The 20,664-nt window shown below is 39.0% G+C and overlaps 2 protein-coding genes and 2 non-coding genes across 4 annotated transcripts; 2 read left to right on the top strand and 2 right to left on the bottom strand.

Annotated features, from left to right (window-relative positions):
- The first annotated feature begins 56 nt into the window (after positions 1–56).
- On the top strand, positions 57–10,598 carry LOC113492857 (multidrug resistance-associated protein 4-like). The gene is made up of 29 exons (XM_026870554.1): positions 57–215; positions 317–411; positions 594–750; positions 868–936; positions 1,082–1,283; positions 1,398–1,535; positions 1,621–1,705; positions 1,851–2,007; positions 2,317–2,530; positions 2,791–2,920; positions 3,026–3,100; positions 3,229–3,326; positions 3,527–3,683; positions 3,831–4,027; positions 4,748–4,830; positions 4,899–5,022; positions 5,312–5,473; positions 5,846–6,012; positions 6,278–6,457; positions 6,531–6,678; positions 6,762–6,912; positions 7,074–7,301; positions 7,503–7,666; positions 7,844–7,978; positions 8,407–8,562; positions 8,886–9,003; positions 9,317–9,555; positions 9,920–10,060; positions 10,487–10,598. The coding sequence occupies exons 1-29, from the start codon at positions 139–141 to the stop codon at positions 10,538–10,540; spliced, it is 4,101 nt and encodes a 1,366-aa protein (XP_026726355.1). The 5' UTR covers positions 57–138; the 3' UTR covers positions 10,541–10,598.
- Positions 4,190–4,382, bottom strand: LOC113493601. Its single transcript, XR_003400582.1, has one exon. It is a non-coding gene; the product is annotated as a U2 spliceosomal RNA (small nuclear RNA).
- Positions 10,599–10,643: 45 nt separating the features above from the next.
- On the bottom strand, positions 10,644–20,591 carry LOC113492860 (exocyst complex component 2). The gene is made up of 17 exons (XM_026870556.1): positions 20,324–20,591; positions 20,068–20,220; positions 19,654–19,846; positions 19,272–19,383; positions 18,850–19,009; positions 18,331–18,545; positions 17,837–17,952; positions 17,407–17,543; positions 16,868–17,052; positions 15,820–15,993; positions 15,298–15,450; positions 14,777–14,971; positions 14,187–14,344; positions 13,528–13,759; positions 12,025–12,209; positions 11,408–11,467; positions 10,644–11,050 (listed from the first exon to the last, which is right to left on the bottom strand). Exons 1-17 carry the CDS (start codon positions 20,430–20,432, stop codon positions 10,966–10,968), a joined length of 2,622 nt encoding a protein of 873 aa, XP_026726357.1. The 5' UTR covers positions 20,433–20,591; the 3' UTR covers positions 10,644–10,965.
- LOC113493604 lies at positions 13,123–13,262 on the top strand. The gene has a single exon (XR_003400585.1). It is a non-coding gene; the product is annotated as a U4 spliceosomal RNA (small nuclear RNA).
- Positions 20,592–20,664: the final 73 nt, after the last annotated feature.

Raw genomic sequence — 20,664 nt, 5'->3', positions numbered from 1 at the left:
ATAAAGCATTAATCATTAATGCATCTACGTACAAATACAGCATTACCGCTATCGTGGCTGCATAGATTTCACAACACAAATAGTTATGTGGATTCAAGAGATTTTCTTACTAAAGTTTATACGCAATTTGAATTTCTCATGGATACGGGACCTAAACAGAGAAGAGAGATAAATCCGAGATATTCTGCGAATTTATTCTCTATTTTAACATTCGGGTACGCAAAATAGTACTTATTCACATTATTAAACCAGTCGTTCGATCCTTACTCGTAATAGCTCATTGGCTAACTTTTCAATGCATATGTTTTGTATACAGATGGACATTAGAAACTTTCAAGCTTGGCTACAGCCGTGATATCAAAGATTCCGATCTTTATGCACCACTGCCTGAGCATCGGTCCAATGTTTTAGGTAAGTTCTTAATTCATGCTGTGCATGAGCAATTTTGAAACATGAACCAGTGCCGTTTAGTTTTAAACTATATCTAATGTAAAGTTGTGCTTCAGTATTCAGGGTTAACATTTTGTAAAGCGTCATTTACCGATCAGGTAGTTCTTGAACTAATCACTCCATTTCTGAATGCTCCAACTCAGGTGATGCAGTACAAAAAGCATGGGACCGTGAGGTTCAGAACTGTCGACGTCGCGGGGATCGACACAAGCCGAGCCTATGGCGGGTGCTGATCAAAGTCTTCGGCGTCGAGCTCATGCTGTACGGCCTCATCCTTGCAGCCATGGAGTTTATCGTCAGGTCTCTATCACTTTCAAAGACCCCCATAAAACTTCTATCACTTGCCATTAAATTGAAGATTTTTTGAAATTGAATATTGGATCTCGAATATGAAGTCTGATTTTGTTTTGCCATTAGGTTGCAGCAGCCGTTGTTTCTGGGACTGTTGCTTCGTTACTACAGCCCAGTTCAAGACGACAGTGTTGTGTAAGTTTGGAGAGTGCAGCCCATATGCATAAACTGAACATCCACTGAGCTATTATATAACAAAGTTATGACAGAAATACAATGCAAGTTTTTGGTGTTTAGAACAATGTAGCTTAATTTATTAGTTTTTCTTTTGTTTTTATAGAAGCAACTCCACGTATCTGGGCCGTTTGTTCTCGTACTACGATATGGAGGGCAGCGTGTCGTGGGGCGAAGCCGTGTTCTTCGCCTTCGGTATCATCTTCTGTAGCGCCTTCAATATCATGGTCCAGCATCCCTTCATGATGGGAGTCATGCATATGGGCATGAAGATGCGGGTCGGCGTCTGCAGCCTAATTTATCGAAAGGTTTAAAAATAAAAGCATATTTTTTCTAGTTGTTTGACGCGTAACGAGAAAAACTTAAAAAAATAAAATATCACTCATTCTATCTCATTTACGAGGTACTAGCAATATTTTCAGGCTCTAAAAATAAATATTCAAGCCATGACCGAAAACAGTGGCGGCTTGGTGTTAAACCTAATGGCTAACGACGTCAATCGTTTTGACACCGGACCTATTTTTGCGCATTACCTCTGGATTGGGCCTACGGAAACTTTGGTAAGACGTACTCAGCTCATTCTATCAATTCCACTTCATTAATACCGACCTGCCTGTTCAATTGTTCCCCTATGTGAATCCACAGTTAATGACGGTGTACTTGTACCGAGAGATAGGAATGGCGGCAGTATACGGGTCCCTGATTATCATAGCCGTTATTCCGTTTCAAAGTAAGTGGCTATATCTTTCTATTGAAGCAAAAATATTTCGGAGGTAGTCTGTGTTCTACTCTTAAGAGAATAATTGGTAGATTTAATAATAGCATTAATAAGTAGTGTTTACCACAATTCCTATACCTCACTTGTGTTCCTCCAGTATTTCTGGGAATCAATACGGCATACTACAGGAGAGGGACAGCGATCAAATCAGACGAAAGAGTTCGATTGATGAAGGAAATAATCATGGGAATAGAAGTTATAAAGATGTACACATGGGAGAAACCATTCCGGAAGATAATCGACGTCGTGAGGCGGTGAGTCTGGGTCACTGGGTGGGACGTGACTTCATGCAGTTGTGTAAAATATTTTATCGTTGTTATTGTTAATAATGCCGCGTACAACGTGGCTTTTAATTAATTTTAAATTAACTCAATAATTTGATACCTACTCAAATTATTATATTATTAATTTAAACACTTGGATGAAATGCACTTATGGGAATTTAGCTTAACTATAGGTATTCCTTCCCTATAGACTTACTAGCCTTTACGTGGCTAAGCAAAGCAGATTGCTTCAAGCACAATCAAGATTTTCTAACCCTTTTTCCTTTATCCACGTTCCAGTCATGAGATATTCTACATAAAGATGACGTCATACATCCGCGGCGTCATCATGTCCTTCATAATGTTCACGTCGCGGTTCGGAATCTTCATCACCGTGCTACTTTACGTGACCTATGTGAACCGTATCACCGTGGAGAATGTGTTCTTCCTTACCTGTTACTATAACATTACGAAGCAGACTATGACTCTGTACTTCCCTCAAGCTGTAGGACAGGTTAGACGGGCCTCTTTACATATGATAAACGCAAGCCTTTCATGTCTTCACCATTGAACAGATTTTATGATTTTTTCGCCTTTTATTTTATCCCAATAACCCTACGGAGAGTTATGAGAAAGTTATATTTTACCTCATTTATTTTAAGTTTTAACGCTCCAAGAGTTTCTAAGTGAGTAGGAGTATTTAGTTTCACATTTATCAGATGTCTATAGATCTAGAGCTATTCATGTCCATTACAGATATTCCGGTATTTTCAGATAGCCGAAATGAATGTAGCGATACAAAGAATCCGCGATTACTTACTGAGTGAAGAATGTAGCCTTCCTCCTCGCTCTCACAATATGCCGCAAGACGTGTCGCCGCCAAAGAAACGAGTTACTATCATAGGTAGTATTTGGGACAATTTTAACTCTATTAACATATCTGTAAAGAACATATAAACATGACATTGAGCTAAGATGACCACAGTGATTAATAGTATTGTTTGAACAGAACCTCAACAGGCAGTGCCAAGTACAATTCCTGAGCCAAGCACGTCAAAAGACAATCCTAAAGAAAAAGTTAAAGGTAAGGAAACGAATTCGTCACTAATAATAACAAATACAAAAAAAAAAACAAATACAATTCAACCTCTGACAGGCGTGCGATTAAGGGTGTGGTACACAATAGGTATGTTATTTGTGACTATTTTACAGAGATTCGCAAAGATGAGATCGCGATACATTTCGAGAATGCTTCGAGCAGATGGCTCAAGTCTTCAGATAAAGATGACGTTATAGAACTGGAGTTGTCGGTATGTTTCCATTAAAATTATGGGAAATATAGAGTTAAAGAGTTGTTAACTTGAAAAAAGTACATATAAAAAATATATATATTTATAAAGAAGTATCTATTTTTAGAAGTACATATTCTTATAGATACTTATAATTTGGTTAATATTTTAATAACGTAAAGTTCGTGAAACATTGACGAACTTTTTTTATAATAATACAGATTTTCGCCGGTTCTCTAACGACTATAATTGGAGCGGTCGGTTCAGGGAAGTCTACGATACTACACATGGTGCTTAGTGAGCTGCCCTGCACTAGTGGAACTTTGAACACTCTCGGGAGTGTCAGTTACGCCAGTCAGGATCCGTGGCTTTTTGTTGGTAACTAAGTACATCGTCTTTTAACAAGAACAATATCCAAAACTACATCTGTTTGTTCAAGACAGACTTGTCCATTGCAATAGTTTTGAACTCCGAATAATCCAGTTTAGTATGTCAGTGGAACATTCTTAGTGAGGTTTTTTTCAGGTTCTGTTCGGCAAAATATACTATTTGGCCAGCCATTCCAGAAGTCCCGCTATATGGAGGTCTGCAGAGTTTGTGCTTTAGAACGAGACATATCCTTGTTTCCTCACGGAGATAAAACAGTGGTGGGAGAACGTGGGGTGTCGTTGAGTGGTGGACAACGAGCTAGAATTAATTTGGCCAGAGCTGTCTATAAAGAGGTAAATAAATATTACGGACATGAGATACTAAAGTTTGAGGAAATATCACAAGTCCCATTTCCTTCACTTACTGTAGCTGGAAAGCAAACGATATATTATTATTATGATTCAACACACTGTTCCAATCGTGTCCTTAACATGTCTGTCGGTGTTTTATCAACATTTATGTGGGCCGATCCCGGCGGCACTGCAATGCCGGGCCGACCCGTGACGAGAGTGGAGCGAGCCCCGAACATCCCGTCAACTTACAAAAATCAGTTTAATATACTGGTCCCTCAGTGAGGGAACTTTCAGATATTAAGCTGAAAAGAACAGATACTACACTTTGATCTTAGCCAAAAGGCCGAGAAGCGATACCGTGTAAGAACTCGTCCTGGGTAGTCATTAAGCCGCGGAAAATCTTAACACCGCCATTCAGAAAGATGACGTCACAAGCGCAGCGCCATCTACTGACAAGCTCTGATACCGCAGAGTAGGTATATTCACATGGTAGTTGCTTGTCTTGCCGCGCCGCAGCCACGCTGGTAGTATTTATGAATGTGGTATAAACATTAAGCGCGCGTGTTTTAATGCTATCAAACTGGAAATAACTTTGAGTACAAAAGTTTAAGATCCAACGGTGTATCAATTTAACTACATACAATAATGTAAAATTCTAATCTTAGAGAAATAAAATGTATACGGTTAAATTTTTACGCATGATTTAACTTCTTGTTTTAGGCTGATATCTACTTGTTGGATGATCCACTGTCAGCTGTAGATACTCAAGTCGCTAAACACATATTTGAAAGATGTATCAAAAGGTAATTATGACTACAAACAAGGTCTAGGTTTAGCTCTTTACCGATATTTACCAGTTTCCTTTGCCTAGGTTCCTGGTGAGTAAGACAGTGGTTCTCGTGACTCATCAGCTCCAGTTCATCAAGTCTGTCGATCAGGTTGTAATAATGGATAAAGGGAAAAAAATCGCTGACGGCGCCTTTGATGACTTGGACGTAAGTATCTTTTATAAAATTATCATACACAATTAATCGAACAACAACAACAACAACCAACGGTTTATTTATAAGTAAGATATACTGTTCTATGCACACCCACGAGAAAAACTAATTACATCATTATATTCCTAGGATACGTTCATAGTTCATAACACATAAACACACCCTGGGCCTAGGTATAAAGGACTAACAAAATATTCATTTATAGCAAGTAAACAAGTACTAGTGCTAATAAAATATTAAATACCAAGCAAACATTCAATAAACCGCAGAATTTTCCCTACAGGAATCAGAATTGAAGATTATCCAGTTGATGAACGAGAATACTCGTGAAGTGCACGAGGAGGAGATAACGCCGAGTGTTCAGAGCACGTCGGTGCTGATGCAGCCGAGCACGCTGAGCCTGCACCGGCGACACTGGTCCATGATACTCGATACGAGCGTAGCTGTGAGATTTACTTATTACTTGTACTCCTGTTTTAACTATTCCTTTTTGCACGAATTGATTTTGTAATTGAAGAAACGAATCCTTACAGATCCTTATAAAAGAATAAAATAGAAAATACATAGTTTTCAGTTTAGAGTAGTTTCGCGCTTTATAGGCTCTAGACCAGATCAACGAAACAAAAAAAATCATCAGGAAAAATATTCTGAGATCTTTATTGTTATCCATGGGAATGACATTTTGGGAACGCGCACCTAGATTCCTTATTGCGAGGTCTTAAAAGTGCCTAAAAAGGCCTTCTTAAAATAAAAACGAATGAATGGGCGAGATTCCAGAAATAAGTCTCTTAGTCTAGAATAGTCTCTATAATTTAAGGATCAAAAACCTGAAGCGGAGATTCAAGCGAGTGGTCGTGTCCACGGGTCTGTGTACCGAGAGTACTTCATGGCCGGCGCACCTTGTTTCTACGTCGCCATTGTGGTTCTAATGTTCTTTTTGGCACAATTTTGCGCCAGTGCTTGCGACTATTGGATCAGTCGATGGTGAGCATTCCGAGTGTTGTGGCCGTTGTGTGCCTACTTGGTATTAATTCCCTTTAAATAATAGCTTTATATTTTGTGAGTTAATAAAACTTACTTACTTAAAAGATTATGTGCTACATACGCATTCAAGGATGGTTGTAAACATGTTCTTCGAGTAAACTCGTTTTTTTTGGGCACATAGGTATATCAGAGTTTATGTCGTCATATATGGCGCGAATAGTATGTAAGATAATGTAGTATATTTGTATTTCACTAAATATTTCAGGAGTAACGCTGAAGATAGGTTATCTGGCGACGAAACAATAGACGTCCTAGTTTGGGCTGAACAGGGGCTCGGGAGAAAAGACTTTGTGCTCATTTTCGGAGTGATAACATTGGCTACTATCATAGTCGCTTTGATAAGAGCTTTCTTGTTCTTTTCTTTATGCATGAAATCTTCTATCAAGTAAGTAAACAGGCATTCGTTTTAAAACATTCTTGAATTATCTGTTGTTGTATAGCTTTGTTTTGCTTTCTAGATTACATGACCGTATGTTTGAGTCCATTTCGAGATCACCGATGAGCTTCTTTCATAGCAACCCTTCGGGCCGAATCCTCAACAGGTTTAGCAAAGACATGGGGGCTGTGGACGAGTTACTGCCCCAGGCTATGATTGATTGCTTTCAGGTACGCAATCAAATTGCATAAGTGGCAAAATAACAATACGAATTGGAAGATTAAACATTATTCATTTAGAACTATAATTTCAGATAATACTGAATCTGCTAGGCGTCGTTTTGGTAATATTAATGACTGATATCACTCTGATGATCCCAATTGCCGCTGCGATGGTGATATTTTACATATTCCGTGTCATCTACATCAGAACCACTGGTGCAGTGAAACGTTTAGAGGGAATCAGTAAGTTATCCTTTTGAGTAATTAAGTTATCTTGCAGGACTATGGAAAATTATAGCTTACACATTCTCGTCTCCATAACCATTTTGCTAGCGGCAAGCCAACAAAACAACCAAAACGTAAAATTTATATCAAGAAAATACCTGATTCTTTCTCCTCACCAGCTCGTAGCCCAGTATTCGGTCATGTGAACGCCACCATCTTGGGTCTGGCCACGATCCGGTCGTTTGGCGCGGAGTTCCTGTTGGCCGAAGAGTTTGACCGCCACCAGGACCTGCACAGCGCGGCCTGGTATCTCTTCATCACCTGCAGCCGCGCCTTCGGATACTTTCTGGATCTTATCTGCTTGTTGTTCATTATTTGCGTCACTTTTAGCTGTTTGATGAAGACTGGTTAGTCCTGTTCCTAATACAGTGATTACTTTCTTTAGACAGAGTTTTCGATTATACCTCTTTTTTTCGATCACTGCCGATAAAGGGCGATACGATGCCTCCATTAGTTGAACAACTTAAAAGACGTAAATATTGTTTTTCCAGCATTCGACCTTCATATTGAGACTTCATACAAAAGTGCCCCCGTATTTCATATTGCAGATATGGATGGCAGTTACGTGGGCCTGGCTATCACCCAGTCTATATCTTTGACTGGCATCTTCCAGTGGGGTATGCGACAGTCCGCAGAGATGGAGAACCAGATGACCAGCGTCGAGCGCGTGCTGGAGTACACGAAACTGCCGCAAGAGTCCGCTCTGAGGGCTGTAAGTACTTTCTAAATTCAAGGATTAATTTAGGTAAATTAGTATTTTAAATAGTAATCATGTGTCTTGTGGAACCAGTTTTTCGCAATTATTATAAGCCTATTTCTGATGCATGGTTTGTTTCCAAAGACATAAATCTTAATTATAATAGTATTCATATCGGTCGTCATTTTGCAGCCTCACGAAAAGAGACCTCCTCCTGACTGGCCTGCAGAGGGCACGATACACTTCGACAACTTGAGCCTACGATACTCTCCTGAAGGAAACTTTGTGCTGAATAGGCTAAACTTTCATATCCAACCTCAAGAAAAGGTGTCTTTTTTTAAGTTATATCTATATACTAATATATAAAGCTGAAGAGTTTGTTTGTTTGAACGCGCTAATCTCAGGAACTATTTGTTCAAATTGAAAAATTATTTTTGTGTGGAATAGACCATTCATCTAGGAAGGTTTTAGGTTATATACCATCACGCTGCGTCTAATAGGAGCGAAGATACAATGGACAATGTGGAAAAAAACAGGGAAAATTATTCATCTTCGAGGGCTTTCGTTAAAAAAATCCTAACTTGTATCTTCTACCCACGCGGATGAAGTCGCGGGCAACAGCTAGTCTTAGATATACAATGTTACCATATGACACGACTTGACCGATTTTATATGCCTGCGTATGTCCGAGAATTAGCTATTGGCTTTTGTGTCCACCAGAAGTTACTATATATACTATTCCATTCTCATTTCAGATAGGCATAGTGGGTAGAACAGGTGCCGGCAAGTCATCCATTATTCAAGCTTTATTCAGATTAGCGTATTTAGACGGCACCATCAGCATAGACGGGATTGATATTATGAGCATTGGATTACACGATCTGAGGGAGAAGTTATCAATTATACCTCAGGTAACAACATTGGTATACTACTTTAGGAGGAAATAGTGGATATCAGGGGTCCTACCACTGTGTCTTAAAAAGGGAAAAGGTGCGGCTCTACGGAGTCGGTAGTAGAGCCCCTAGATGATATTAAGAACTTGGAAGAAGAATGACTTAATTTAAATTTTACATTTGCATAAGTAAGAAACTTGTTAGCAGAGGTTACAATACAGACCTTAGGCAGAACGTAGCAGTCAGATAGAAAAGTGGTGTCTGACTCCAAAAATGGTGTCAATGCATTAAAAAGCTCTTAATGTAAGAAGTTACTAGTTTTAAACCGATGTTTATTTCAGGAGCCGGTGTTATTTAGTGGAACTATGCGAAAGAATTTGGATCCATTCGATCAGTACCCGGATGATCTGTTAATAAAAGCTTTAGAAAATGTCGAACTGCAAGTGGAGGGCGATGAGAGTTAGTTGCACACTTACAAAAATAAAAGTGTTTAGTAACACTTCAGTTTTCTATTGAAAGAATAGATATTGCCACCCAATTGGGTCTTAAAAATCACTGTATTGTACGCGCAAGCAGGAAGAGAAGCAAGCAGGTAAGGGCAGGAAGCTAAGAAGTGGACAAACGACAATGTCCTATGTCACCTACGTCTTTATTAAAGTCGCCCGGACCCCTTCTCACAACTCGAATATCTCAGGCGATGATCCTCCTACGCCTATGTAGGCAATTCAACCATTAAAAATAGCTATAAATGACAATATCTCCACATTCCCAGGTCCTCTCTACAACCAAGTAGCAGAAGGCGGGTCAAACTTCAGCGTCGGCGAGAGACAGCTGGTTTGCCTCGCCAGAGCTATAGTCCACAACGACAAAGTGCTGGTTCTGGACGAGGCTACGGCCAACGTGGACGCGCAGACCGACCAGCTCATACAGACCGCTATCAGGCTACACTTCAATACTTGCACTGTGCTTACTATAGCGCACAGGCTGAATACCATCATAGACTCTGATAAAGTAAGTTCTGGGAACTTGTTTTATTGTACCGGCACATAATATGGAGACATTTTCTACTTGTATCATACGTAACTACTTAGTTACTTACATTTAGATAGGGTTTAAATTCAATCACTGAATGCCGAGCGAAAATCTAACAAATTTCCCGTGTCACGGTGTACGTTCTCATGAAATTTCTTCTGATTCTACTATCGTGTGCGTATTGGGTAGATCTGAGAATCGTACAACATCTATTTTTCATACCCCTTTCTTCCGTTGAACTCATTTATCTCGCAAAAAAACATTTGCTGGGGTAGCTAGTAGATGTAGACGTAAGTAATCCTTCTCTAAGCCCCTATATAACTATTTTATCATTTTTCTTCAGATACTGGTACTGGATGCAGGTCGACTGATGGAGTTCGACCACCCCCACATACTGCTGCAGAACAAGAAGGGATACTTTCGTAAGATGGTTGCCGAGACCGGATCCTCCATGGCTGCTATGTTACATAAAGTGGCTGCACAGGTTGTGTATCACAGTTTCCTAGCGAATTTTTAATTCGTAGGGTTGTGATGTGGTGGTGTGTTAGTGTCCGAGTTGATTTAGTTACAGTACTTTAGTGAATTATGAAACAATTGAATCATCGTCATCGTCCTAGCCTTTTTACAACTATGTTGGAGTCGGTTTCCAGTCTAACCGGATTCAGCGAAGCACCAGTGTTTTACAAGGAGCGACTGCCTATTTGACCTCCTCAACCCAGTTACCTAGGCAACACGATATCCCTTTTGTTAGACTGGTTGACGTTGTTAGACCTTCCAGCTTCCCAACCTATAACGACTGTCAATGATGTATGAATAACATCCCGGACCCACAATCTAACTTGCCATGCGTTTCATATTATTTTTATTGCCCAATTGACGATCTATACTTTACGATTTATTTAATTTTCAGAGTTACAAGAACAAGCAGGCTGGGATTGCAAACAATGAAGCACAAGTCGTATGATTTTTGGTACTGATATATTTTCATGATAATTTATTTCAATATTTATATGCAATTTTAAATAAAATTATTTTAATAATACATGTCCTATTTATATTGATATAAAAAGCTTACCTAATGTAATTTAAATCTATAACTAGCGCTGAATGAAACAAACTAATATTTTTTTGATCAAATTAACTTTCTGTAAAAATAAGGCGTTGCGATCACTTTAGACAAATCTATACATTTAAGATTAAATAAACTTCTTTAAGAATGTACCTAAAGACCTAGTTAAAACAATACATTTTTATAAACACTTGAAAATAAACTTGGATAGAATACAGCAATAACTCTTAAAGCTTTTGATTTATAACCAAATAATCATAAAATATATCCTATTAATCAATTTCGAACTCTATTTACATAAAAATAACGCTTACAATACTTTAAACAGTCTCCATGTGACAGTTCAGACTGGCCAACTGCAGCGCCATTCGTTTCTTAAAGTCTTCCACTATTGCATCCATACGTCTATAAAAACATAGCATATATTTATTTATTTTTAAAGTGATAACTTCTGATTAAGTTCTGATGACCTGAAAGAGGTAGCTAGCTTGGACTGAATGAGGAAGGCGGACGGGGGCAGGACGGAATTTGGGGAGGCCTACATCCAGCAGTGAACCTTGATAGGTTAAATTGATTAAACTTCTTCTAGTTTGTCTTCTGCTTCAAAAGGTCACGCGTTATGTCGCTATAAAATATGTCGCGTTTCTCTCACGTATACAGTATCATTTTAGTCCAGCGTTTACGACATGCAGGCGTTTATGAATTATCTTTTATCATATCACTTTTTGAATGTATTATTGAATGTATTATTGCCAAAATTACCTTTTTTCTTCTTCGCTTTCTAATGGAGGTATCCCAGCCAGTGCTTCCATCAGACAGTTCCTAAAACAATCACATTATACTATTATTAACATACTTTATAAATACTATTGTTAGTAACATTAACTTGTAACGAAATAAATACACGAATTTGAATTGTATTGTACAAGATTCTGAAATTAAAGCATGTCACGTTTATAGCGTACCTATATGAAGAGCTTAGAGATCATGCTATGTAATGGATTTTTAATGTAAAACTAAAGACCATAAGTGACCACTAAAACAACTGGTTCGATTTTATAAAGGTATGTCTAGAAATAAGAAGAGGAATTATTAAGCGTGTACTAGGTTATAGCTACTAGAAAAATAAAACTTTCAGAGATACAAATAAGCGATGACCGACATTTGCATTTGCAGGCGGTAATAATCTAGTCTAGATTATTACCTCCTACGGACAACCTTTGGATGAACTAGAATCTGGTACATCGAAAGGTTGTCTGTAAAAGAGCGCATTGTGGCGCTGTGAAACTATTTCTATCCAATCCTGTATTTATGTGGCCTACTATATATTCTACCTATCGATCTAATCGTTAGTATAATACAAACGCCCTTGTACGTACTCGGCCTTCCTGGTGAGATGCTCCGCGCAGGCCTGCTGCAGCAGCGTGTACTCGAGGCGCGCCTGGAAGGCGGCGCGCGGCGCGGGCGGCGGCGCGCTGGCCGCCAGCCGCGCCAGCTCCTCGCACACCGTCTCGCAGATGTCGCGCACGTGACGGACCGACGCCGCGCCGCACACGCTGTCCACCTGCCATACGGCATGCCAACACAACTTACAACATATCCAATCAATACTAAACACGTGGCAGCAAATTGCAAAGGATAGAGGTTTCGAAGATAAAGGGTAGCCTCTGCCCAACAGCGGGATCTAACACAGGCTATAATATATACATAAAAAAACAGCTTTGTACAAAGTTTGCAAATTTGCCCGCTTTGTACAAAGTTGGCAAATTTTAGCGATGGACAATCTTGGATAAAATTGTATTTTAAATTGTAGTCTAATCTTATCCTATCTTTCCTCTCAAGCCATACCAAATTAACCCTTTCAATTACTCCTAAAACCCATCGCGAGTGAAGACTATGGGCTACTTACTAGGGTGCTGCTATTGCCTATTCAGGAGAATGCAGCAAATGTTGTTCCTACCAACTCTGAAAGTTGACTATACCCTAAACTAAAGTGGAACTAAAAGATTTCATTAATATGAAATCAAACATCTTAAGAATAATCTTTTTTATTACTGCAGTGAAAATTTATAAAACAAAAACTATTTTTAACCCCCTTCGTGGGCCGTCTTCCCTTACCCTAGTGACAATCCATTATACCCATTACCCAACTCTATTTACTTATTTCGAATACATGCCATTTATAAATTCGAAATGTAGCGCGTCATATTTTAAACAAACTAAATCAATTCTATAAACCGGTATTACCATAACGGTGAAGTAGTTTTTACAATAAAAACCGGTTACAACACAATAAAAACAACCGAACGTGTTTCGTAATAGGTATGTTGACTCACACACAGGTCGCAACGTCTAACAATAGAACGAATGAAGTTAGTTTCACAAACGCAACTAGATGGCGTTGGGATCGAATTATAAGTCGCAATCGTTGTGTTACACGGTCTCACCTAGGCGATTCTGTTGAGACATACATTTTTAACTTTGCGCAGAGGCAATATCGTAACCAATGAGGTTAATCCGAGGTGCGATTATTGCTAGTTGAAAACTTTACCAATACCCCGCCGTGTGGACGTGAAATACCGTCCGCGATGGCAATTTTTGAATGGCCTTAATAGGCCTAAGAATACAACGGTATAATGGCTATCCGAATATGATTCCAGAAAACGCCATGCACTATACAAACTTGTTGCATTGCATTAGAAAGCATTGATAATTTTATTTAAACATATTATACTTCATTTTTTTTTTGTTTTCGTGACCAATTAGAGAATTAAAAAACAAAATAAACCTCTATTTTTATACACTAAAAAAATAAAACATTTAAGTCGCATTGCCGCAAATTTCTAAAAAAGAGTTATTACATTCTAAAAAAAGAAACATACCTCAGCATGTACAGCGATCAAGTTATTAATGATCTCGTAGACGTACGGGCGGGCGTCGTCGATGACGGCGTCACCATCCGTCCTGTGGCGGCCCATGTGCATGCTGGGCTCGATGGTGCCCACCAGTGGGTCGCCCTTGTGCTCCAGGTACGTGTCCGCGATTGTGGTCTCCAGAGCCAGTAGGGCGTCCTTAGTCGCTTGTAAAGCTTCCGTCTGTTTTGGGAAGCCGTAACTGGGAAAAAATTCAGAATATAATTTTAGTACTGTAATATTTTTCTGAGTTTTCTATAATTAACTATGAGATAGACAGACAGAAAGACTTATTTTATCGTCATCATTGAAAAGCAATATCATAATAAAATCTTTTGCTTTTCACAGCTGTGACTTCAGTTTAAGTCAAAGTATCTAAAATCCGGTACGCATACATTTCATTACTTTAAATAAACAATAATGCCAAATTTTAATGCCCTACATTTTTAATTAATTATTAAAACCTTCCGCTGTCTATGACTGATGGTCCATCCATTCTGTGCTTACCAACATTCATTTTTATTTAAATAGATTTATTTACTATTTTTGGTGCTTATACCCCGGCTGGCACTTTATCTTAGTCATGGCTATATTTTATCCAATAGTATGTATATGACATGTGCAGTTACTTGCTAGCGGCGGCGGCGAGGCTGGGCAGCGTGTGCCTGCGCGTGTAGTGCGCGTTGGCGTCGGCCAGCAGCAGGCAGTGCTGCCAGCTGCGACCCGCGCCCGGGGACTCCTCCAGGCGCTGCTCCAGCGCTTCCGACAGGTTGCTGTTGTTGAACTCCTGGGACGATATCATATGATGATACGATGATTTTATTTTTCATAGCTCAGGACTTACCAAATTTAAAGAATTTATAATCTTCCTGGTCCTGCGGCTTTTAGTTGGAATTGCGGCGTTTGTTGCGTATGTTTCCATAAAAAATAGTCTATTTGGCTTTACTTTAAAACAAACCTAGATATTTACAAAAGAAAAGAGTTTGAATAATCGTCACACGCGATTGAATTAATCTTTGCTATTATAATATTTGTTTTCATTTTTTAAAAGTATAAAAACCGAAGGGCACAAAAACGAGACACCATATTGCCGTAACGGACTACCATTACATTATCGTCAAGCTACCTCCTAGTCGCGCCTAAAGAATATTCCTTCATAAGGAACCTATATGATTAACTTCATGGGCTATCTTCATTAAAAATCACAAATAGTGAGTACCGGGTCCTCATGCTGCAGCGCGAGCCCCCGCAGCACGCCCACGTACTCCAGCAGGATGGCCTTGGTGTGCTCCTGCAGGATGCCGGCGGGCTCCCCCCCCTCCGCCAGTAGGGGGCTCTCGCGCCGCCCGCTGCTCGCCACGCACTTGTGGATCGCTGCGAACGCCTCGGTCACGTATGTTTCTAGTAAGTGTGGCTGGGGATGGGAATAGACTCGTCACAATACGGCTCAACAGTTATGGGCATATGGAGGTATGGATATTATTATGTTGATGTATCATCTTGAATACAATGGATCTCTTCATTTGATTAAGTGCTTACTCTTAGTGGACTTAAGACCAGGATGTTTTCCACTCGAATACGATTAAAAATTCGGACTTTTTAAAACTGTCTACTTATCTGATATTAACAACCCATCTACTGTATACTACACTAAAACGTGCTATTATCTTTGTCTTTTAAACTTTCTTGCCATACTAGTGGCATCTTTCCAATTAAAAATGCACTGTATGCTATACTCACAAGGTTGGTAATGGCTCCGTAGTCGGTGAACTCCTCGATCTTCCAGGTCTCCTTGTCGGCGAGCCCCTTGACGCGCTTGTGAGCGCGCTGCAGGAACACCGTCATGCCGTGCACGCGGTAGTCGAAGATCACCTTCTCCACTATGCTTAGAGGCTAGTTTTTATGAAAAAAACAGGTTTTATTATAGACCTTAAATACTCTTAAATCTCTGAACAAAAATTTGCAAAGAAAGAGATAATTATTTTTTTAGATAGTGAAACATTTTGCTCTACTTATCGGAATATTCTTAAACAAGTTTTTTATTACGAAAAGTTTTACTACGTATTATATTAGGATCGAGAGCGAATCTGATTCTCAGAACGTATCAAGCAGGAAGATTTTGAAAAGGCCAAATTTTTTTTCTACCCTTTTCAAGATACATTCAGATCTTCTTCCAATATCTCATAGGGTGTCTCATATTTACTGTTTTCCATGAATCTGTTTCTCCTATAATAAATAAATAGCATCAAAAGTGCATCAAACCTGTGAAGGCAGATCGAGTTTGAGCAGCGAGTCGTAGGCCTCCCTGAGATGTCGCAGGTTGGCCACGAGCCGCACCCGCAGCGTGTCGGTGGGCACGAGCTTGCCGCCGCCCGGCGCCAGCAGGCACGCGCGCATGTGCTCGGAGAACAACTCTACTGCTGCTATTATCATGTCCTGGGAGAGACGGGGTATGATTATGGTGGTGTCATGGTAAATCATCAATAAGTTAGTTTTCTGCTTCTTTATCGATCGACAGCGAGATAAAGTACAGACACCTATGGTTCAAAGAGAAAGGAAGTGATTGTTTTAGAATTCAATAGGAAATGGCAGATAATATAAAAATATATATATCACATGCGTAAGGAACGCAGCCGAAACAAATTTTCGCATTGAGAATAGGGATGATGACTGGGTATAAAAAGAAAAAATCTCATTAGTCCCTCAGTTAGATAATTGAAAAGTATGAGACACGTATTTTTTCCTTTTTCAGAAAAACTAGAATTGACAAAGATTAACTGCATTAAAGTTTAGGAGAGGGGGCTTGTGACGTAACGATATGGTAAAATTTATACTCAATCGTGACGTCACGCGTAAGTTTCATTCACTGTAATTTGGTCAATTTGTTTGTGGGACAAATTAAAAAATACGTATCCATTATTAAACAAAAAACTACAAGACGCACTGCAAAAAAAATTGTCATCATCCCTATTAAAACTAAATTAAAAGAAAATTAGTTTAGACTTGCCCATGAAAAATACACGCATTTATCCCTTAAGATTTTAAACATATTGACAAAAGTACTACGTCTAGGATTGGTTCAATTTTGATAGGAGAAAAGAGGGTAAGTTATTTTGGCTTATTATTCGACAGAAATAATCCGGAAGGTGAAAAAATATTTCTAAAAAAAAGCGACACGCGCACTATTGTATTTAATTCTCGTCGCGGACAAAGGAAGTCGACACTAAGTCACACAGACAGCATTTGTAGATCGCCAGAATGCTTATTGTACTTAGCGATCGAATTCACGTCACGTCTTCCACAGTAGTACCTTAAGCTCGAGCTGCCGCTGCGTGTTGCTGGGCTCGCCCGCCAGCTCCCCCGCGAAGTAGCGGCGCGCCAGCGGCCACAGCGCGTGCAGCTGCGCCGCCAGCGCGCCCGCCGCCGCCGCCGCCCACTGCCCGCGGACCAAGCTCCAGCCGCCGCACGACTCGCTCTCCTTCTGCTTGCGCTTGCCTGACACATACACAACAACCAATATTCAAATCGGGCCTATTTCAGGTACATTATGTGCATTAACAATAAAGTCTGTAGTTTCACGATCCCAAATGTCAGTCTTAAGAAGAAACGGCCAGAAATTCGATCACTACACACAGTACTAGATGAACTTTGAATTATTGTGTATTCCTAAAAGAAAAATGTCATTTCTGTAACCTGTTACGAGAGAGGCTTATCTAAAAGTCAGTTCTTCTATTTAGAACCCGTTTTCCGAACACCTGGACAAAAATGATTAAATTTCACGCAACAAATTGATGATATTATGGAAAAAATAAGACGAATTAAAAAACATCTGGTACATTAAAATCTGACCTTTCTCATTGCTCTCTTGTTCCTCCTTCTGTTTGAAGTGATCTTTGACCTTATTCAGTAGCGTCATGAGGTATTCCTTGCGACTGGTGATGGCCACCCATGCAGCATCACCTTCCCAGTTCAAACTAATCAGTAACCTGAAACATTTTAAATATATATATATATATATATATATATTTAAATATTAAGCCATTGACAAACTATACTAAACAAATTAAGAAAGTATAAGGAAGTCTATTATGATTTATAGTCAATAAATTATTTTATTCTCATTACTGAACTATAAGCGGACAACAAAAAAATTACCTAATCCAAATTATCAGTTAATTCCTTTAGTTCAGTACCAACACCAACATACAGAAGAAAACTGAGATAATCATCTAGACATATTTTCCCAATCTATTGTGATATTTACAAATGTCACTCTTACCTGATATACTTGGTCTGCTCCTGAACATTGATGGGCATCGTTTTCATTCTCGTGTACAGTTTCTCTTTCAAATCCTCTATCTTCTTGTCAATTTCAGCAAGAATTTTTTGGAAGAGCTGAAATGAATTATTTAGTTTTTAATTGTAACTATCATGAGAGATTCAACGGTTGGGTCTGAAACTAGTCGGGCAAATATTTAAACACGAAAAAATCACGCGTGATTTTTTCGTGTTTAAATATTCACCACATTCTATAGACTGTATAAACCATATTCGGTGCTTTGATTTCTTATAGTGTGACAAATGAGTGGGCATTATCAATATCTTGGTTAGTGACACAACCCACGAAAACTAAATGAAAATGCGAGTTGATCGCATTACAAACAGCCAAAACTTTTAAAACTACAGTTGATATAACTTTGATCAGATCAAAGGAAAACTCAAATATGAAAACAGAAGTAATATAGAAGACCATCCTATAAATTAATAACTTACTTTAACATCGGTATTTCCAAACAAGTTCTTGACTCTGGTATAGTCATTGACCACCAGATCATACTCCTTCTTCCGAATGTTCCTATCGATGGAGGCCGGCAGTTGGAACAGGAACTTATGTCGTGTGAGTAGCGAGAGCGCTTCCCGCGTCTTGTCGGCGTTGTCTTTACGAGATAAGATCTCCGAGAACAGAGAGTCTGCTAGAGTTATTGATTCTGAAAACAAATGAAATAAGTATTTAAAGTGATAGAGAAATCACCCTTAATTCAAAAGTGCTCTTGTACCCTGAATTAGGACTTATCTATCCACAAATGCGTCTTAGCGACATATTTTTTTTCTCCAAACTTATTGCTGACGACACCAACCCATTGTCAACTTTAGACCAGCAACAGGCGATTTGCGATAGTGCAGAAGCAAAAGCCGCCTGCCATCATCTATTGCGGATCATTCAGCTCTTAAGTCGCGATGTGTTTTGAAGTTATTTACGCGAACCTAAAAATTACAAATTAAGCTTCATACCCTCAATGGCAGCCTGTAAACTGGGTAGTGGTTCCTTGCCATTCTTCCTCTGGTCCTCCTCATACATATTCTTGAGTAAGACCAGTCTGTCTAACTGATCCATGACAGCTCCAGTATTTGCCTTTAAGAAACTTAGTTGACCTTCCTTTTGGCTTTCCACCTGGAATCATCAACAAAAGTTATGATATATATTGTAAATCATTACTATATTGGTTCATTACATTTGGTAAAATACTACAAAATTAACTGTCGAAAAATAAACAGAAAGCAAGTTTTCACTGGATATATGACAAATAGTGATCATAAATTATAAGATACATTTGGAACAAATTTGATATTTATATTGGTCTTAAAGGAACCACAAATTAAACACAAAAAACTACATTATTCTTAGATAAATATTTAGCCTAGTACACACATACCTTTCTTTGCAGAAACACCATGCCAGCTTTGAGGTCCTCATAGGAAGTATTACTGTGGTGCTCCAACAGGTACCAGCCCGGCTGGAAGTTGTCATCAGAGAGTTTACCAGATCTGGAATAGAATAAATATAAATAACAAATTTTAATTGAAAGTGGGGACAGTTAGGACTTGTGTACATGACAATTTTAATAAAAAGGATCTAAACTTAAACGATGTTCAAGTTTATACTTGATACTAATCTTGTTGAATTGGCCCCATGTTGAAAGTGTTGTAGTTTTTGACAGGTGAACTTGACAATGAACTTTAAATCATTTATATTTAAGTTTCACTTTTGATAAACACAGTACGATATTTACTAAATAAATTGACTATCATACATACCCATCTGGAAACATTTCATGTAGTTCCTCTTCAGGGAACTTGCAGTCATCACCCTCAGTGGAGAGTCCCAGTGGGTCAGGCGGGGTGTAGGTGGTGGGGGACATGGGTCTCCGGCCCCATGGCAGTGAGGGAGGAGCTGCTTCCTCCACCCACACTGCACTCTCCTTGACAGGACCTATTGACTCATGGTAGCCTGGAACACAAGAGTTATTGTATTAAATTATTTATTACATTTCAATTTCAGTGGTGTTTTCATTCATACATAAAACCATGGAAATGATGGACCCCCAAACAAAATGTCAATAATAAAAATCATTTAAGGAATGCTGAAATAAAAGCTGAAACCAATTACATTATCGGCTTTAGACACACTTGATAATACATACAAGACAAAAAACATTAGTAGGTACCCACCTCTGAACTGCACTGTGGAGGTTCCTTCACCACCAGACCTGGTAGTTACAATGATATCCCCTCGACCTTTGCAGGGACCTGAACGCGCCACTATCTTGTTCTTGCTCTTCCATTCCGCTGACAGTAAGCAATCACATCCACAGATTTTAAGACCTGTTAACAAACCGAACAGTTATGGTTACGCCCACTTCTTTAAAAGTTGATTATTGGGTAAATTTACACCGTAAAGTTGTATTTAATGTAAGAAGCTAATTACCTATTAAGTCTGTGGCACTGGTACCCAGGAATTCTCCACGTATCGTGACCCTAGTTCCTGGCGGACCTTCCTTCGGAGAGATTCCTGTTACTACAGGTGGAGGACCCATGCTATAAGTTTCTTCAGAAGTACGGGTAACTAAATATTATTCTAGAAATACTTATATTTATTTGAGTGAGTTTAAAAGAGGATTTTTCTTTTGATAGAAATAGAAGTATTTTGAAAACAAGTCATCAAATGTCAGGTTCCGATTATTTTGACATAACATGACACTAACTTTAAAAAACCAACTTAACCATAAACAAATCGGATAGCTTTAGGTCTTTAGCTTTTAAGAAAAA

The sequence above is a fragment of the Trichoplusia ni genome, chromosome 4 (assembly GCF_003590095.1).
Source record: "Trichoplusia ni isolate ovarian cell line Hi5 chromosome 4, tn1, whole genome shotgun sequence".
Taxonomy (NCBI): Eukaryota; Metazoa; Arthropoda; class Insecta; order Lepidoptera; family Noctuidae; genus Trichoplusia; species Trichoplusia ni.
This window is presented reverse-complemented; position numbering and strand designations above follow the sequence as displayed.